The sequence below is a fragment of the Phalaenopsis equestris genome, unplaced genomic scaffold, assembly GCF_001263595.1.
Source record: "Phalaenopsis equestris unplaced genomic scaffold, ASM126359v1 Scaffold000002, whole genome shotgun sequence".
In the NCBI taxonomy this organism is placed as follows: domain Eukaryota; kingdom Viridiplantae; phylum Streptophyta; class Magnoliopsida; order Asparagales; family Orchidaceae; genus Phalaenopsis; species Phalaenopsis equestris.
Window position 1 is genome coordinate 40,051,596 of NW_018164444.1, and position 21,730 is coordinate 40,073,325.

The 21,730-nt window shown below is 34.7% G+C and overlaps 2 protein-coding genes across 2 annotated transcripts in view; one reads left to right on the forward strand and one right to left on the reverse strand.

Annotated features, from left to right (window-relative positions):
- The first annotated feature begins 2,950 nt into the window (after window positions 1-2,950).
- Window positions 2,951-3,882, forward strand: LOC110038940. The gene has a single exon (XM_020743874.1). It carries the CDS (start codon window positions 3,133-3,135, stop codon window positions 3,478-3,480), a length of 348 nt encoding a protein of 115 aa, XP_020599533.1. The 5' UTR covers window positions 2,951-3,132; the 3' UTR covers window positions 3,481-3,882.
- Window positions 3,883-11,148: 7,266 nt separating this feature from the next.
- LOC110018239 (serine/threonine-protein kinase EDR1-like) overlaps window positions 11,149-21,730 on the reverse strand; it is a 36,842-nt gene continuing 26,260 nt past the window's right edge. The window contains exons 10-13 of the mRNA XM_020715506.1: window positions 18,784-18,852; window positions 18,607-18,656; window positions 11,659-11,835; window positions 11,149-11,575 (exon numbers count right to left, since the gene is read on the reverse strand). Coding sequence (XP_020571165.1) covers window positions 11,440-11,575; window positions 11,659-11,835; window positions 18,607-18,656; window positions 18,784-18,852 — 432 coding nt within the window. The 3' untranslated portion in view covers window positions 11,149-11,439. The remainder of the gene's footprint in view (window positions 11,576-11,658; window positions 11,836-18,606; window positions 18,657-18,783; window positions 18,853-21,730) is intronic.

Below are 21,730 nucleotides of genomic sequence, written 5' to 3' on the forward strand. Positions count from 1 at the left end.
GGCAGCTCTACAGTGGTGGTAGTGGTCACACGATGGTGCCATGGCTAGGTTGACAGAGGTTCTATGGTGGTAGTGGCTCAGTAATGGTGATTAGGCAACAATGGTCAGGAGATGGCAGCAACCAGTCCGCGGAATTCCGATAGGGATGGATCTTAGAAACCCTCAAGAGCTTGAAGTTCTTCCAACATTCTCCTTCAAGTCCAATTCTTTCTTTATGAAGAGAGTGGTGCATTATTTATAATTTTGAGAGTGACATCCTCCATAAATATTGCATGAATCTAGACCACTCCATCAGACAACCCATAATGATTCTCTTGATCATATGATGATTTATGAATATCTAAGGGCCTTAATGATGCAAGAATTATGTGATCTTGAGCTCATTAGATTTGTCTTATCAGGATGCTCAGTTTAATTATAAGCTTGTCAGATTTAAAATCTATTTAACCATTCAATCGACCATCCAAAGCCTCCAATTGTGCCTAAACGAATTTATTTGTGCTTGATTGGACTTGGGTTTGACCAAGTTTGGAATCGTTGGGTTCATCTTGCCGAGTCGCTTAGTTCGATTACAAGTCTAATAAAATTGGAGCTTGGATGATCATGAATTCGTATTTGAAATTATTTCTTGTTGAAAATGCTCCGTTATTTGTGAATGATTAAAATAATTTTTGAGGATGGATCAACACTAATGTTGAGTTGACTTTGAAGTATACACTTAATACTTAATAATTAATAGATAACAAATAATCTCAAAACAATGCAAAAATTTGAACACGAAAGAAGCACATCGAGATGAATTTGTATTCAACTGAAACCCCCAAGTATACGATCGATCATGCCCACATGTGTTGCATCCCCAAAACCGACTCAATTCGGGTTGGACCCCTTCATCTTCTCACCCAAGGGTTATTTTTTCACTAAAGTACTTTCTTCAATTATGTAGAGGTGGATACTCTTGTATCATCTTTGGTGAACTCGAGTAGAGAACTTATAAAAACTCGAATAAGGATTGTCCAACATCATCATTCTTGACGACTACAATCAAATGTGAGTTTTTGGCATTTTATAATATATATTGATTAAGATTTAACTTTTAAGGATATTGAACACAAGTAAGGTTAATTTAAATTCCATTTAAAACTACCAAAAAAAAAAAAGATTAGATGTTTTAGCTTGTATGATTGTGTTAATACATTTATTTTTATATTGCAAGTTACACTTTCACATCTAACTTTCCCTAGCACTCAACATCATCATATAAATGTATCTTTTCTATTTTACATTTGTTAATGCTTTACTAGATCTATTCACTTTCATTTTAGCATAAACTACTCTGCCCAATTTCTCAATTTGGTGTTGTGTATTGAAAATTTACATACATCCCACTAAGATCTTATGTAACTACATATCTAACAACTAAACTTTGATCTTTAGTGAAGCTTTTGATTTGTAGGATTTTACAAGGAAATTTTGGAGTGTCATAAAAAGACATCAAGACTAACATCATAATGTGCAATTTGTGTGTTTCGCAGTAAGTGTAAGCAAAATGTGCATCAGTTATGAAAAATTAATATCCTAGCTTTAACATCTAAATCTACAATCATACCGTAATTACAAAATTGTTCTCGCACCAACTTTTTTGGACAATAAATAAATTTACGACTCCTTAAAGCTTGCAAAAATTTAATTGAAGAAAAAAATTCGCAACAAATTATGCCGACAATCATATCTAATCATCCCAAATAGACCCTCAATCATATTCTATTCGCTTGCATAAGCACGACATCGATTGATAAATGATCAAATTCAAACGAAATAGAATAGATGAGAGACATCAAAAGTTAATTTCTTATAATATTTACATGTCCATGTCTATCTACTGTAAACTATCCAAACATAGACCTACTAAGGACCACTGGACCCTATAGAAATCAAATTAGATGATGTTAATTGCCACAATGAGATTGTTCAACAGCCATTATTTTCATTAAATGTCATAACCTCACCTATCATTTTGAATAATGTCATAATATTCCCTTCTTCTTAGAAGTACTCATATCGTTTGGGTGATTAACTAAAAGCATGATCTTTGTGTTAGTAAATGCAGTATATAACATAACAAGAGCTTGATAAAGCTGTTTGTTAAGCAGACAATCTAATCGATGACTTTAGTGTGTGAACTCTTTAGGAGAAGAGAGCTCTCTTTTTTGACATGAGAATATGTTGACTTGTATGGGAGACTTGCAAATTTGAACGAGTTCAACTTGTTGAATTTTGGTTATATAATTATTTGATTAGGCGCATGTGATTAATGTGATTGTGGATAAATAATATTATATATATACACATACATACATTTTTGTTTTTAAGAATGGTCAGAGACTATTATACGAGTCTCCAGCCACACCTAATGTGCCTAACAATTCGAGTACCGTCTCTTTAAGGGCAATTGTGTCAAAGGGGATTCGAACCCCCGACCTGAGGGGTATTATACCGTGGATGTCAATCAACAGACCGTGGTACGTGACACATACATACAAACATACATACACACACAAAATATTTGACTTTGTTTGCAGCAACAAACCACATTTTTTTGTATTGTATAAAAATATATACAATACAAAATAAAAATAAAAATAAAAAATGATCTCAAACCCCCACCATATCTTCTAGCAAAATTATTCTCTATAAACCAATATAAAATAAGAACTATTTATTTTCTTAAAAAAATGCTTTTCACTTAATCACTTGCTTTCACATCAACCCTAATCACCACAAACATGTGCTTGCAGACTTGACAAGCAAAGTATCCTAAAATGCCTCAAAACATATATATTATCCTAAAAACTTCTCTTGAATGAGATGGTAATGACTAAAGTGCCCTATTCTCCCTTTATAAAGCACCTTGTTCATAAGAATAACTTCATATTTTGCCCTTATCATATATCATTATAATATTTTTTGACAAAAAAAATTATCATTATTCCTTTACTTCACTAACCACCACTCCCCCTTAAACAAAGGAGCTAATTGAAGAAACCTTCTTTAAAAAGCTTCTCCTCTCTCCCTCAACACCTCTTCTTCTTCTTCTTCTACTTTCATAGCTCTTTTCTCAAACTCTCATATATGTTCATGGAGGTAGACTCAGCAAACTGTGAATGCTGTGGATTGAGAGAAGAATGTACTCAGGAGTACATTAGCCAGGTGAAGGCTAACTTCGAGGGCAAATGGCTTTGCGGGCTCTGCTCGGAGGCCGTAAGAGAAGAGATGAAGAAGGGTTGGAAGAAAGGAAATGGAAAGACTGAAGATGCTCTGAAAGCTCACATGTCATTCTGTAACAAGTTCAAATCCAACCCTGCAGTTCTAGTAGCGGATGGGATAAGGCAAATGTTGAGGAGGAGGTCGGGTGATCTCTCTACTTCGACGGCGGCGGCGGTCAAAGTTTCGCCGGTGTTGAAGACGAAGAAGAAGTAGAGGAGAGCTAAGGCTTCCTTTGGAGTGGCTTCCCGGTTCCTTTGTGTTGGACGGAAATTAAGGCGGCAAACCGCGACTTGCGGTTTGCTTAAGCTTCATTTCTCTAGCGTCGGCCGATGCTGGTTCGCAAAATTAGAATTTTTTCGTCGTTGTAAAATGTTGATGCCGACCTCCATCCTGCCAACATGACTTTTAAGGGAACGGCGAAGCTCCTTCAAATGTGGCCTAAGACTCTTAAAAATAAAAGGTTGTTTAGGTTTGGAATAATGAAGTTAGTTTTTGAATGCTTTCCATGCTTTAGCTTCTCTTTTTCTTTTAAGGAAAACTTTGGCTGGGGATGTTGTGATGAACTTTTGACCAACATAGATTGCAAAATTATTGAATTTGATGGGAGTTAAATGCAATTTACTAAAACTTAACTAGACTATACTGCAAATTTATTGAAGTAAATTAAGCCATCAGTTAAGATTTAGGCTTTATAAATTATTTCTTATTGGTTTTACTTTCAAAAAGACATGATTTAAGTTTATGATTGTGATTTTATGCACATATGTACCAAGTTATCAAGTAATTTATATTTTTGTTTTTGACAATGATATATTTAATTTATATTGCAAGACCATATCATTGATGTAATTATGTTATGTAAGAAAAATATGAAGGCTTGGTTTCTTATGTTTCAGCTCAAAGATGGATGAATCAGTTTTCTCCTTCTACCTGAAGCCCTCTGATGCCCCCATTTTTTTTCAATTTCAAAGCTATTTTTTAATTAAAACATATATTTCAGAAGGTTCCTTCTGTAATACTTAAATGTATTTGTGAAAAAAATTTATATTATTCAAAGTTGCTACACTATTTATTTTTTTTTTTTTGAATAATTGATTATTTTATTAAGTGGTTGTTCTCCTCCTTAGCTTTGTTAATTAGTAAAGTTAAGGGATGTGTTTTGACTATTTTCAATGTGTATTGATTTTTACATGTATTAATTGAATTTAAATTTAATTTTGAAATAAAAAAAATTGTGAATATTGTAATTAAAATAAAGTTTAAAATTTTTTATTAGTAGTAGTCATTCTTGACATGTCAAATTACATCTAAGAGAACATTGTTTAACTATAAAACATATTTATTATTTTTTAACATTCAAGGGCCTTTTGGGATCTTTTTTTTTATTGTTAGTGTATTTTTATTTTTAATTTTTGGTATATTTTATTTTTATTTTTGTTTTAACATTTTCATTATTGGGTCCCAAGCCCCGAATGTGAAAAGTTGAGGGTTGTTTTAGGTAGCGACAACCAGCATAAATTTGTCGAAAAATCATGATATGAATCTTTTTTTATCATTGTGTAGAAGCTACGGCATCCCCTGGAAGCGATATGACATATGACCTGAAGATAGTGAGAAGTGTGCAAGGGTGGCTACACCAGTGTCCAGGCATATGGTCAAATATACAAGGATTTCCACATTACTGACGAATGCGGGTAAAGAAGCTAATCCATGAAACTAATGTTAGGATAAGGTCTTAGAATATAGGTACTCTCACAGGAAAATCAATGGAATTAGTTGATATTATGAGAACAAAAAGATAACTATCTTATGTATTTATGAAACTAAATGGGTTGGAGAAAAGGTTAAGGAAATTGATAGCTTAAATTTTAAACGTTGGTATTGAGATAAGAGTCACACTAGAGAGTCACACTAGAAATGGTGTTTAGAAATGGTGTTGGTGTAATTATAAATAAGAGTTTGAAAGATAATGTTGTCAAAATTAATAGAATTGGAGATAAAATTATAGCACTTAAGATTTTTGTTGCTACTAAAATTTTTAGTATTCTAAGCCTTTATGCTCCTCGAGCAAGTTTAGATATAGATTCTAAAGAAAATTTCTAAAATGTCTTAGAAGAATTAATACAACCTCTTGAAAAAAAAATTTATTGGAGGAGATTTATTGGAGAAGATTTAAATGTACATGTATGTACATGTCTGTAGAGTGGTAGAAGATTTTAGAAATATTCATGGTGGCTACGGCGTTGGAGTAATTAATGAAGAAGGTAAAGGCATATTAAATTTTGCTTTAGTGTATAATTTTGTTATTTCTAATACTTTATTCAAGAAAAGAGATGAGCATATCATTAGTTATAAAAATATATCTAATAAAACACATATTGATTATTTTCTTAAGAGAGGAAGAGATTGTCGAGAATGTAACGATTTTAAGTTCATTTCAAGTGAGAATTTAAGTACTCAACATCGATTATTAATTCTAGATTTTAAGATGAGAAGTTGTAAAATAATGAATATTAGAAATAATCTATGGGATCACCTAAAGAACACAAATAAAATTATTTTTATGAGTAAACTTCAAGATTTCAAGATTTGGGTTGTTCATGAAGAAACAAATTCTATGTGGGATAAAATAATAAACATTATCAAAAAAGTGACAAAAGATATACTTGAAGAATCAAAAGAAAAAATTTTCTATAAATAAAAATACTTTGTGGTGGAATAATAATGTATAAGAAAAGATAAAATATAAGAAGTAAAGTTATGTGTTTTATATGTAAAAGCTTAGAGAACTGAAAAAAAAAGATAAAATGGCACATAGGTAGTCTAAAAGAATAATATGTGACATTAAAAAAACTGCTTTTAGTGATCTTTATAATAGATTAGATACTAAAGAAGGTGAAAACCTTCACAATATCTAAAGAACACTCTAGATAACTGTATCATTTACATGTGTCCATCCCGACTGGCCTAGCATAGATTTCTACTTAGATGGTTGTATAGTGCGCTTAGGTCATTAGAAGGCTCCCCGACCCAGACAGAGTAAGTTCGTTTTTTGGAATGTTTCCAACTTTGTAGCCGAACCTCCCTTTCTATTCTTTTCAAGAGGCATCCCATCCCGACTGGCCTAGCATAGATTTCTACTTAGATTGTTGTATAGTGCGCTTAGGTCATTAGAAGGTCCCCGACCCAGACAGAGTAAGTCCGTTTTTTGGAATGTTTCCAACTTTGTAGCCGAAGCTCCCTTTCTATTCTTTTTAAGAGGCATCTCTTGTCATTTCAGGGGGTATAAGTTTCACCTCTTGGAGCTCCACCAAATAATCATATGATAGATTTCCCTTCCTATGACTTTAGGGCTACTGAGGTCCCAACGAAAGACACAAGTCACATATTGCTAACCGAGGATCTCTAGACATATTGGGTTGACTACTTTCATGACCGGTAGACTTATGGTTATAGTGGCTTGTGCTGACAGGTCTGCGATACCCCGACCCGACTACCTCTACCTTCTAATAATTACACCTCCCTTTCTTTGACTACTCCTGTTGAGCCATGTCGTTCCTTGTGCCTTCATTTGTATCATCTCGATGATCTGATTGCTGATGAGGTGTCGCCCATTTGAGATTTGATGATTTTTCCTCTGCCCTTATGACCCAGGTGTTCTTTGACATATCAAGACTCCACGTCGGGATGATTCGACTATTTGCAGGCTCCGTATGACGATGACTATGTTACCTATGTTGGGACCATGAGAGACTCACTCTCCGCTCCATGGTTTAGCAAGAGCTTCAAAAGCATCGAGGCATTCCTTTATGAAATAATCATCCTTCATGGCTCTGTGCTAGTCGTCACTACTAATGTAAGTAAAACTCCTTTGAATCAAGAGTATTCTCAGGCAACCTCCAAGATGTAATTAAACAAGTGGGTTATGTCCCATTGAAAGCACTCTAAACTTCACAACAGACAAACAAACATGAATCTCTAGTTGTGGATAGCTTTTGTAGGCATTCTTTTCCTGATATTTGACACAAGCTATTTTGATCTGATCTTGTTTGAACGTATATGTTTGACATATCCTTGTGAGGTTTGTCGCACGGAGGATCTCCACGTTCATTCTCTTGTTTCTCCAGCTTTGTCTTATGTCCCTCTTTTCTGATACATCTCTTCTCCTGGCCATTCACATGATTCAGAAGAGAATTATTCGGAAAAGGGAAGTATATGAAGATAAAAAAAACTTGTGGCTTCTTTAAAAATAAAAGGAGAAATGAATGAACACATGAGTGGCTTCTTTAAAAATAAAAGGAGAAATGAATGAAAACAACAGATCTTGACACATGCAAGTGAGCTCAACGGAGGAACCTGAAATTTGCAGGAGAGCTTGGTGGAAGAACTCGTTAGATCTTTTCAATGAGAATAGTTTGTTGCTATCACATCGATATATATGATCGGTGGATACAATTCGTCGATTATATGGGCTCATAGCATTTTGAAGATATTCATGTTTAAAAAAAAAAATAGATCTAGTAGGCCATGAAGGCCCATTAGCACCTACAAAAGACCATGAAACCAACTTTAGTTTGTGTACATTGTATTTATATCTGCAACATCTAATATCCTTCATTTTACACCCTTCATTTTTAATTAGTTGTAGTCTTCACTAGAGTTGCTTGTTGAATACAATATGATAGTAGCAATAATTCAATAAATAATCCAATAACTAAAAGTAATCTGACAATCTCAAACATAATTATATAAGTGGAATGTTGAGACGACATGTGATTTTATATATTGAAAACTTAAAAAAAAACAAACAAACATGATAAATAAAATAATATCATTATTATGAGTCAAGGATTATAAAAACATCATTCCACCAAACAAGAAAGAAAATAATACAATATAATAGATATAAACTATAGAAGAAGTCTCTTATGATTATATTAAACATTTTATTTGATTAGAGATATCATCAAAGAATACATGTTGACTGATATAGGTATCACAATTTTGAGGATGGATGTAATTAACTTAGTTGTTATCCATACGAGTAGGAATAGGGCAATCAAAAAGATGGGTGTAAAATGTGAGTTGATGATGGATACCGGAACAACTATCAAATGATAATTGAAAAGAAACATTAAAAGTGAGATGACTAACGATAGCAGCTTGATTGTTCTATGCACGAAAGTAGATTAAATAACTAGAAAGATGACATCCAATGTTGATAAATAATTGATTGAATGTTGGCCTTAATTTAGCAAACATTAAATTATATTAGATTCAAAGCATAAAAAGTAAGATTATGATTGATATTCAACTTATTTGTTATCCCAATTAAAAGAAAAATTTAAAGGCTAGAAATAAGAGCATCAGATGTTAATATCTAACATACATCGATTGTTGGCAAGCATTGAGCAATGATTAACATGATACATTAAGAGTTAAGTAACATTTAAAGGCTAGAAATAAGAGCATCAGATGTTAATGTCTAAAATACATCGATTGTTGACAAGCATAACATGATACATAAAGAGTTAAAATGGTGAGCAATTAGCTTGGTTTTTCACCTTTTAAGATGGGAGGTGCAGAGAATGTGTGACTTAGAGATTTGTTTTCAACATCCATAATTAAAGATAAATGTTAACCATTGATAGACATTTAGCAATGCTACAAAGAACATTAAAAATATGTCCATTGAGTTCAATTAACTCAGTCATTATCTCAATAGAATAACAAACTAGCAACCAATAAGAAAAACATCGCACATCAATGGTTGATAGTCGGTAGCTGGTAACTAAATGTTTGATAATAGTTAATAGGGAATATCAAAAGTTAGAAGATGATAGTCATTGTCAACTTGATCATTCTCGTGTAAGGAGGGAAGACCAAGTGAATAAACAATCGAACCTAAGTATCGGTAGACTTTAAGGACAATCAAGGAAGAACATCATAAGGGTGGGTAATTAGCTAATTTGTTCTCATGAGACGAAGGGAGACAAAGTGGACTAAGGAAGTGTGATCTCAACTAAAAAAATATAAATTTAGGTGCTTAACATATGGAGGAGAGATTGAGAAATAGTTGTAATAAAGTGATCAAGGAGATTCGAGCATCGTTGTAAGCTTCAAATAACATAATGGATATATCCCAATTGATGTAGGGCCCTTGATTTTCTTTTATTTATTTTTTATAAAAAAAATATAATTTATTTGTATATGCATGTGAGAAATTTTAGTAATGTTATGATAATAAACTCAACCATTATCAATCATCATAATAGTTCTAGCTCACATCAATTTTAATGACTTTAACATATTTATAAAAAAGCATATTGAAATATTTCAAACTCCCTAGAAAAATATTATATTTTGAACACATTTTTATAAATTAAATTCAATATAGAGAAGAAATTAAAAATATATAATTTCCACTTAAATCTAAAATCAGTCTTTATAATTCGAATATGACCCATGCTCATGCATGCATTACTTGTGCCCATAACTTATTAATCTGCACATCAACAAACATCAATCACCCCTACATAAAACCAACATGAGCATGGCGTGCGAAGTATCAATGCATTAGTCCCACATCAAATAATCAAAAAACAATAATTCAACAATTGCATATCCACCACTCGATTCCTTTATATTTACATACATGACACCTAACTCAATTTCTTACATACATGCCACCTTAGCTATATACTTGAAAATATGTATATCACTTCTTAAAAAGTTAAAATGATGGTATTTTCTTATGTGATATGAAAGATTTGGGTGGTATAAATGTAAAATTTTAATTCAAGTGTTATATAAGTAAATACATAAGAATTGGGTGGCATGTATGTAAATCTCCATAAAATTATTTCATTATTATTAGTATTGTAATACCAATGATGAAGACAAATCAATTAAATACGTCATTTGTCTCATCAGAATCATGCATGCAGAGAAGCATACGTGCAGTATGGAAAGCCATGAGAATTGTCACGTGATTATGGTTTAGAGGACTGGATTGTGATTGCGTTTAAGAACAAGAGAAGCCAAATTAGAATTAGATTCATTTAAGATTGAGAGAATCAATTTCACTGTGGAATTGATGGGCATGCTACATATTGTTGGGATTTTGATTTAATATCAACATTTTTTTTTGTTATAATTATTATTATTTGCTTGAATCTCTTCTAAATCCTTTTTTACCTGCCTAATTATTTATGTAATTATCCATTTAATGAATGAGGGGCCCCAAATAAAACATGTTCATATAATACTTTTATGGGATATTTGCATACATATCATCCAATTTCTTTGTTTTTGCATATACATACATACATACATACATACATACATATATATATAAGGATTGGCCGAAGGGTGGACCCCCAGCCAATCCCATGTGCAACTTCGAATCCAAGTCGAGAGGGGACTTACGCAGAGCAGTCACCTACACTCGGTACACACACACATAGATATATATATCTATGTGTGTCATGTACTTAGACCTATTGATTGACATCTTTGGTGAAAGACTCCTCGGATCGGGGGTTTGAATCCCCCTATGACTACATGAGCATTAAGGAGGGCGGTACTCGAATTGTTTGGCACATTAGGAGTGGTTGAAAATTATATAATAGGCTCTGACAAATCCTTTAGAAATATATATATATAGCACCTGAAATTACATTTTATATTTATAACACCCAAATTTTCACATCTCATAGAAAATACCATTAATTTAATTTCTAAAAAGTGAAATACATCTTCTAATGCATAGGTAAAATAATATATAACAGCATTATAACATAAATAAGGAATAAGGAAGGCCATTCATATACATATATAGAATACATTTGAATCATTAGATGACAGATGCATTATTCTCCTCCAAAGTAACAATATTCATTCACTAAAAACATGCCAATTTTCCAAAAACACTAAAAAAAACAAAATAATTATAAATTCCTGTAAGACATTTTACATTTGAAGCCACTGACAGCCCAATCACTGTACAATAAACAAGCAATTCCCTTTAGCTGCACCTGGCAAATTAACCACAGGATGACTATATAGTTCTCAAACCTTTGTACAGAAGACTTAACATTTTTCTTAAATAATTCTACTCTATACATCAAAATAAGTAATATTGGTATAATTATTCACAATTCGAAGAGAATATCATGGCGTCGAGTTCACCGGAATCTCCTGCGATGCCATCGGATTCTGGGAGTCATGGTGAGGGGAGACGACGAGGCGCTGCAAGGACTTTAAAGCGGTTGTGAGCTGCGCGAAAGAAGGGCGCAAGCTTGGTTCCCTGAAATAGAAATAAAATGAGTCATAAAAGTGAGAGACAAGGATGCAAATTTGTGTTTTTATGCAAAAAAAAAAAAAAATTACATTTGCCAGCATTCCCAAATGATTCTGGAAACTAGAGGGTCGATTTCATTGGGAATTTCGAGCCGTCGATTCTGGAAGCCGACGGCACCAACAACCTGCATTGGGTTCATACCGCTCCAAGGTTTGCGCAGTGTTGCAAGCTCCCATAGGATGACTCCAAAACTATAGACATCACATCTGTGTAAAATACAACAGAGAATCATTTTGAGGGATGATACTATCTAAAGGCTCTTTCATAATTTATAAACTTAAATAGGGGTAAAAGATGCCAATTATTCCATAAATACCTGCTCATAAAATAGGGAAGTCAAAAACAGGAGACAGAAAATATAAAACGGGGGGAGACAAGAAATATTAGAAAGTTGCAGGAGGGTATTCTGGGACTTGACAATCAAACAAAAAGGCTAGTTTGTCGAAGTACAAGTTATTTAAGGGGTTTATAAAATCTGAACCTCCACAAAGTGATATGATTTAACCTCAACACAAAACGCGTTGTTTTTGGATGATACCTTTGAGATCGTTTAAGGCGGCTATTTTGTGATTTTCTTGCTAGACTGTGATAGGAAGGAGACGAGAGATTTGGGCAAATAAAATATTTTAATCTATCGACACAAAACAATACAATCCCAAATGCATAAAAGATAAACCTACAATTCGAGAAATAGGCAATTCTCTCCCAAGCCCCAACTCCTAAAATTTAAAACAACAATCACATACCCTAATCCTGAGCCCTATTTAGGCCCAACAATAATAACTAACAAATGACTAAATTCCCTTTTAATCTAATGCCAAAAATAGGCCTTCAAATAATTTTTTTTGGCTCCACATGGGTATGGGACTACTCGACTCAGTGATGCACCATGCGGAAGGTGTCGTAGGTGCAAGTCTAACATCACTGCCCTCCCAATAAGAAACATTGTCCTCAAGGTGGAAGAGAGGAAACTATTATTAGATCAACTCATACGGCTCACACGTGACGTCATAATCTGACAACCTTTTCCATTTAATCAGCAATTCTTTCCCACCTGTCGACTCCAAATGCCCCCCTTTAACTCAAGTGGCACCAAGAGAACTTCCTTATACTCAGTTAAAATAGGGGTAGGCGAAAAAGATGGCACATTATCACCAATAGTACGTCTTAGCTACGATATTTGGAACACTAAATGGAGTCTCGACAAAGGTGGCTATTTTAAACATTAAGTCACCTGACCACGCATAGTGATCTTATAAGGATCAATAGTATGGGAGAGCTTCTCATTCTTGCATCTAGCCAAAATTTTATGTCGGTAGGGTCGAAGTTTTAGGTGCACCATATCTCCTACGCAAACTGCACATCCCTTCAATGTCTATAAACTTGTTTCTTCATAAATAGTTGAGCTTTCAATAAATGTCCCTTAAATTCTGCCAGCTCCCCGCCTCACTTCCAAGTACTGATTCACCAAAGACATCGGCGTAGTGTTGTGTCCATATTGCATCAAATGGGGTAGATCACAACCATACAAGATTTTAAAGAGTGTTCTAAGAATTTGTATGATACGAGGTGTTATACCATTATTCTGCCCAGAATAACTATTTAGCCCACTGCTAAGGTGTGTCGGATAAAAAGAAACATAAATAAGTCTCCACATCGAAAGGTCCATCAGCCCGTCGGTGGAACGGTGTACTCTTCTTCAACATGGTTCATTGCATTTTAAATAGCTCCCTGTAAAAATGACTCAAAAAGTCCTCGTCTCGATCCGACACTATCGATTATATAATCCCATGCAAAAGAAAAACCTCCTATATTAAAATAGCAACAACAAAAACAACAGCATATGGATGACGTAGAGGTATAAAATGAGCATACTTGCTAAACTGATCCACCACCACCAAGATAACCATAATTTTTTCTGACCAAGCTAAGCCTTCAATGAAATCCATTGACACCTCCTCACATACCTTCTCAGGTATTGCTAGGGTTGCAGCAAACACCGAGCCCTAATACCATGTTACTTGTGTTGTTGACATACATCACACCTTGAAATCATGTCATCCATATCTTTTTTCATTCTTGTCCAATACAATTCAGGTGCTATCCTCCAGTATGTTTTGAGCACGCTTAAATATCCTCGATAGTGTTGCAGTGAAACTCCCATAAAAAATTTGGTATGAGTATTGAATTTTGAGATAATACATAGTATCCCTAATATAGTAAACATGGTTCATTCAATGAATAATCGGGATAGTTGCTCTAACCATTCAATAAAGCCGATTGGATCTTGCCCAATTCCTCATCTGCCTCACTCTCTTGCCTCAAGACCTCCCAATCTAAAACTAAAGGGACTGATAATGCCAACAAATGAAGTTCCTCCATCCGTCGTGATAAGGCATCAACGGCCATATTCTTTAATCTTGGAAAATACTTAACCTCAAATTCACACCCCATTAGTTTAGATAGCTACCACTGATGTTTCTCAGTCATCATAAGTTATTCTAAAAAAAATTTTAAGGTTGTGCTAATCCTTGCGTGTTATAGAATGTCACCCCACCAAGTATGGTCGGCATTTCTAAATAGCAAGCAAAAATCACCATAAGCTCCCACTCATAAACTGACTTTACTTTGGCTCTCACAGACAACACTTAACTAAAATAATTGATGGATCGTTGACACTGCATAAGGATTGTGCCTAACCGAAAGCCTATAAAGTATCCGTCTCTAAAATGATAGGTTGACTGAAGTCAGATAACGGCAACACCGGTACACTTATCATAGCCCTCTTTTAACTTAAGTTTGGGTGGCCCCCCCCCCCCCCCAAAAAAGTTATCCTAATTCAATTGCTCTGTCAACAGCCGCATAATTGAGCTGCAACCTTTCAAGAACTTCCAATAGTTTCATGTAAATCCCATAAATCCTCTAACCCCCGTCAAGGTCTTGTATACTATCCAATCCTGCATAACCGCCACCTTCGATTAATCTGTCGACACCCCTACAGCTGACACCATATGTCCTAAGTACTCCAGCATCAATTAGGCAAACGAACACTTCTTCAAGTTAGCATAGAACTGGTGCTCACCAAGTACTCTCAACACCTTGGAACAATGTGGTCTTTCAAGGAGCGGTTGTATACTAGGATATCGTCAAGAACATCATCATAAGCTTCTAGAGGAAAGGCGAAAACACTTTGTTCATCAGTGATTGAAATGTAGTTGGGGCATTGGTGAGCATATATGGCATAATAAAAGAATTGTAGAAACCCTCATGAGTTTGAAAAGCAGCTTGTGCACATCTGATGTCCGCATCTGAATTTGATGGTATCCTGATTTCAAGTCAATCTTAGAAAATATTGCAACACCAAACAACTTGTCGAGCAGCTCATCAATAATCGAGATAGGAAATTTGTCAGGTACCGATTTTCTTATTCATTGCCTGCCTAATAATTCATATAAAAACACCAACTCCCATCATTCTTTTTCACTAACAAGACCTAGCTAGAAAACGGGTTCACACTAGTTTGTAGGACCCTGCCTCCAACATTTCTCAGATCAATCTCTCGATCTCGTCCTTCTACACTTATAGGTAATGGTATGATCACACACTGATGGGAGAAACCCCTGGTCACAGGTTTATCTTATGCTCATGTTTCCTCCAAGGAGTCAATCTGCATGACAATTGGAAAGCTTTTGCAAACTATTGTAAGAGCCATTGGGCTGGTGTCGAAATCTTTGCCAACTCTGTATCATGTATCTCTTCTATGCTATGCAACTCAATCAAGAATCCAAACCCTAATTCATGAATTTCTCTAATCATGGCCTTAGTGTCACAAAGATCTTGCACAAACTAGGTCACCACGAATCACTACCCTCTTGTCTCCCTCTTAAAACTCCATTGTCATGAGTTCCTAATATACTTGTCTCCCCTAAGGATTGCAACCATTTCATACCCACTATAATATTAATGATCCCTAAATCCAAAGGGAAATTTTTCTCAATCTCCTGAATATTTTGCAATGTTGAAATCAGACCTTTACAAACTCCTCAAATCTTCTCCATCAATCCCTTCCTCATCATTACATGTTTCTTGTGTCGATCATCTCAAGTTCCAATTGCTCCACTACTTGAATGAAGATGAAGTTGTGCGGCACTACTATCTACCAACACCACTATATCCTGCTCCCCAATCTATCCCCCGATGTTTCATAGTGTGGTTTGGTGTGAACCCCATCAATGAGTTCAATGAAACTCCTACAAATTCAAGTGAGTGTGTTCCTCCTCCACCACAACCTCCTCATCTTTTCATCCCTTGTATTCTCATTACACACTGTGAAAATCTACAAAATCCGATACTTGCAACGGTATCCTGAGGCAAACTTCTCATCACATAAAAAATAGCCCATTGGTGCACTTCTCTTGAATCTTTGTCTCTGTAAAACGTTTGAGATCACTCCCAGTCGTGGCTGATTATTTATGTCCCATGGAGCCTTTCTCTGGAATCCTAATATTTGATTTTTTTGTACCGACGTGGTTAAAGCATTTCGATATGGCGCTCCAACTATGTCGCTCCTATTAGTCCATTCAATTACATTTTTATCTTCATCAATTGAGCTAATTCCATAGTTTCCCCAATCCTTGCGACCTCAACAGACAAAATGTTGCCTGAATCTTTAGCTTCAACCCCTTCATGAAGTTTCCTTCCAATATTACATTTCATATCCCTCTCAAACGGTCGAATAGCATTTACAGGCATCCATATAATCCATGACGGACCCTTCTTAAAACAATGCAAATAACTACTCGTGTAAATCCCCTCCCGCGCAGTTCTGAAAAGCTCCATCAATCAACCCTTAAATTCTTTTCAACTCTGATTGGTTGACGTTGTTCTCTCTATTGATACCATGCTAAAGCCATCTCTTCGAAACACAAGGTTGTCGTTAGGGATGTAAGTGAGTCAAGCTAGCTCGTGAGCCGACACAAGCTTGACTTAATAAATGGCTCGTGAACTGAGCTTGATGAGCTAACAAACCAAGCTCAATCTAGCTCTGACACATTAACTCGTGAGTCAACTCATTTAAAAAATAACTAATAAAAAATATACCTAAAATATATTAAAATTTCAAAAAAAAAATCTTTAAATTATTAAAAAATTTTGAAAACTGGTATTTTACATTTTATATCAAGTGATTTCTTATTAATTATCTCATAAATGCTCATTCCATTTATCATTTAATTACAACATTAGCTTAAATTAATGTTTTTTTCTCTATTTAATGCTAAACAAATTTCCTCATAAGCCGGCTCGAACTCGTAGAACTAAGCTCGAGCTCGAACCGATTAAATTAATCAAGCTCAAGCTCAAGTCGGCGGTGGCTCGAGCTCGACTCAACTTGTTTGCACCCCTAGCTGCCACCATCAATTTTTTTCCTTCGTCAGTCAATTAATAACAAAGTATCTCTCCACACGATAAATCCAACCATAGGTATCCTCTCCTTCAAAGATCGATATCTTTAGCTTCCTTATGCATGAGTCTATTTCTTAATTTTCTTGACTGAAGTTCACTCCACCCATGAAGTGGTGGTTGAGTTCCCTTCCTCGGCCCATATTGATTTCCCTTCTCCCATAAGTTTAGCTCACCCCATAATCAACTCGTTCGTCCCCATAGACTCTTGAATCTCCTTCTGCCCGAAAAGCTGTCGCGATTGATGCAACAAAAGGCACTGGCGCGATCGGATGCAACCTTCAGCCGAGGTTCCCACCCATCGTGATTCCCTGTTCCAAGATATTTTTAAAACAAATATTCATTTTGTACTCTCAAGGAAAAATCCAGTTTGATCCTAGCACTGCATGTTTTTTATGTGGGTTTGTTCCCTAATTTATAATTTACAAAATTCTTATTCAGTTCGGTGGCTAGGTTTGGCATATAGAGGAAGAATGGAAAGTTTGCCTGATTGGATTAAGCTTGACACTCAATAGGACACAATGGAGAAAAACGATTTATGTAGCTGACTCAACTTAGTGGGATAAAGGCTTGTTGTTGTATCAATATAATAAATTAAATAAGTAATATTTCATTTATTGCAGAGCCAAAATTAGCAGAAGAACTATCCTAGCAGCAAGATGACCAGTGAAACCGCAAGCATGGCCCACCCTGCCCATCTTCCACCCGCACGGTGAAATCATCATGCAAAATCATACAGCATGCCTGTGAAAATTTAACGCTGACAGGTAAAGCATCTGCCTACACCTATCCTTTTCCTACTCGAAACCCATGAAAGAAGTCAATGGAAATGGAATATGGTTTTACTCTGTGACACAGAGATAGGAAGCCATCTTTTACAATTATGATTAAACAGAATCACGGATATAACATAACTGACTATAATTTTCAATCAGTAAATTTCATCATGTCAATTGTCAACTATCAAAATTGCATTTTAATGACCCTATAGTTCCATAGAAGGAAATTTCAAATAAAACAATTTTAAAACACTTGAGACAAGAAATGATATTTTAAATAATAAATCAAAACGCTACTAAAAAAATTGAAACACTACAAAGCAGAAAAAAGAAAATTGAGGGCCAAGATGTGGTTCAAGTTTTTCCTAACTATAGGTGGTATACATGACAACTATTTTATTTTTCCTGCTTCTATTTTGCATGTTTTATATTCTAACTCTAGCCTGTCATTTTGAAAAAAGGTTGTCCGCATCTGCTAACATAAAATATTTCAGTTGAATACAAAGCAAAAAAGTTTATCTAGCCCTCTCAAGGCCTTTTCAAACTGTGAGCATCAACAAAAAGAAAATATGCCCTCTGCGCTTAATCAAATGACAATTTCCATCTAGGTAACTAAAAAGAGTAATTAAAATATTCATGCAGACTAATATATAAAAAACCACTAAAATGATAGAGAATAATGCACGTCATTAAGCAAAATAAGACAACTCAATAAAATGGAATCAGCCAAGAACTTACTTTTCATTGGATGGTTCGTTACGTAAAACCTCTGGTGCCATCCACTCCGGCTGATAGGAAAAAGAATTTGTATTTAGCTCATAAGAAAAATGTAATGAGGTTTACCAAGCTTGCCAATACTAAGGAAGCATTCACAAAAATGTGATAAAACAACTTGATACTGAGAATGGTACTCACTGTTCCAGCAGTAGATTTAGATGACAGAAAAGTACTGTGCTTTAAGCGTGAAAGGCCAAAATCACAAACCTGCAGACATTGGATCAATATAAGCCTACAAATACCAAGAGCACCACAAGAGGAAATAAAAAATAATAAAACAAACCGCAGCTGTTTAAATCATTTTAAAGCAAAAAATCCAAGTTCCCAATCAATTATTTGTCCTTGGAAATGGGACATCACATGAAAGGTATATATGCTTTTGTAAACAAAAAACAAAGGAAGATGTACATAAATGCAACTTAATTCCTATGTATTCACATGTCTAACACCTAAAATTCATTGTTATATATATACCACATTATGCACACATAAAAAAAATGTGCACTTCCCTTTTTAAAAGTTAAGATAGTGGCTTTTTTTATGAGATCTGAAAGATTTTGGTGGTATAGATGTAAAATGTCCAAATTAGTTGTTAGGTATGTAAATATATAGGAATTGGAGGGTATATATGTAAATGTCCCAAAAACCAAACACTAACCCTCCATTCCATAAATGTTTGTTTAAGTGCACATGACAGCACACAAAAAATATTAGAACAGGAATCTAGATGCAAAATTGCATTAGAACTCCAATCACAATGTCACGTGTCCAGTCCGGACCCACTGAATAATAAAAACTAAATAGTTTAATGTATGGCGGAGCCGGACCGTACCGTGGCGCACTGCGATTGAAGTCCTGATGTAATATTTTTTTCCAGAACATATGGTACAATATACAAAACACTGCACCTTTCAAAGGTGCACATAACAGCACATGTTCAATATTTAAAGACAGTCAAAATGACGAAACAATGCGCCAACATCGCTAACTAGTGAGCTCACCAACAGATGCTTGAGAGATGATTATGCTATGTGAAATTGTTTAATAATAATCTGATGTTAAAAAGGTTGAGATGAATATATATATATATATATATATATAGACAGACAGAGAGATAAATAGATAGGCCAAAAAAACCTATGCAGAAGTTTAAATCCCCACAAACTCAGGGATAGTCTTTAGAAATATGGATAGAACACCAGAACAAACGACCACCATTTTGCTTCTAGATGCGTATTAAAAATCAATTTTCAGGCTTGCCTCAAAGGCAATATAAAATAGTGATAAGACCATAAAAGGAATGGTAAATCCAACCATCTATTGAAAAGAAACTTATAATGAAGCTACCCGCATAATTCAAACATCAAATCATGAAGGGATCATGACATTTGATTTCAGATAACCTGATTTCTTGGAGACCAGCTATAATGGTCATCACAGGGTTGAGATCGAAGATGTCACCAAAAGTCCATGAGAGAAATCATGATGAATCAAACATCATATAAATGAGATCAGGGAAAATGGAGATCAAGTTTACAGGAGGATAACTACAAGTTTAAATTTTAAAATAAAGTAAGTTCGGATTAATATAAATTTTGACGGAATTATCTTTAAATATAAAGTTCAGGAATAAATTTCCTTCTATGGTGGAGTCAATTTAGAATGTATATGTATGTTTTTATATTAACTCCTGCAATGATTTTGCTCATAACTAGACCTGAAATCTTGCAATAAAATTCAATCCAATTTTCTTAGAAAAAACATCTCAATAACGATTTTCAATCTACGGGGTCGACACTGCTCCCCATCTGACTCCTAGCCTTTGCCGTAGATATGTCACGTAAAGTTTACAATAACCAAATACTTTATTGATGAGATGTAATGAGATGATTGCACTTGATATTTGTCAATTCGGTCATTCAAAACTCATACCCTTCAATATTTGAAATTTGAAAATTTACGTTTTCAAAAAAAAAAAAAAATTATACGATCTCCTATAAACTTCTTGAAAGATAAATTATCGAGCAAAACTAGATGGTTGTTGAGCTCAAGTTTGATGAGGTCAAAGCATTCTTCCTTAGTCTATAGGATTCCATCTTATAGTAAAGGAGTTCCTTCATTTGGGCTCTTAAATGACTATCCTAGTGATTGGGTTAATGTTGAATAGAATGTAAAACTAAAATCTAAACCTAACATAAGCATAGTTGTGTGCCAAAAAATTCGCAATAGTAGAGTGACTATTTAACATCTTAGTATTGCACGAAGATCCATAAACCAGATGAATAACAAAAAGGTAGCAAGAGAAGGTACCATAATTTTTTACGTGAAAAAACCCAAAAAGAAAGAAAATCAGAATGTCTAGCCCAATCGAAATAATCCATTATAAGTGAGTAGATACGAAGATACACTATTTTCTCACAATGGCAATAGAATGTTTAATTTTACATCAGACACAACGCTTCAATAAACAGTGCTCATCGAATGTTATCGTTGAATCTTCAATACCGCGTTATTTGTTATACTTGTATTGCATACACGACATTAGTAAGCAAAGGTTGCCGACAGCGGCTAGCAAAAGCAAACAATGGCGATCGATGGTGGTCGACGGAAGGTGGAAAGCGAATACGGAGGCCTGAAGTTGTCGTCGGAAGTTGAAAACAGCTTTGCACATTACAGCTATAATTGGGATATATCATTTCGAAAGTAGGAGTTGAAAAAAAAAATATTATAGGTGGTTATTATCGGCAGTAATTGACGGTGGTCGGTGGTTACAGAGGTAAGAATTTATCGAAAGGTCTTCAGTTTAAATCAGGCTCCAAAATTCACTCCCCCCCCCCCTTTCAAGTAAAGAGAATGGGTCTATTTATAACCTATGAGTGGAGTCATTTTGATCTTTTGGCAAATAACTTCCTCAAGCAGCTAATCGGGCGGTTTATGTTGTTCGTCATTGATCATATGGAGCTTTTTAATTATTTGAGGGCCTTAATGACCACAGAATTAATGGAGCTTATGTTTGTTGAATTCCTCTCGTCGAAATGCTCGATTTGAATATAATATGTCAAATTTAGAATTCATTTAAGTATTT

Coding starts and splice junctions, on each gene's coding strand:
- LOC110038940 (XM_020743874.1), top strand. CDS start 3,133: ATGTTCATGGAGGTAGACTCAGCAAACTGTGAATGCTGTGGATTGAGA.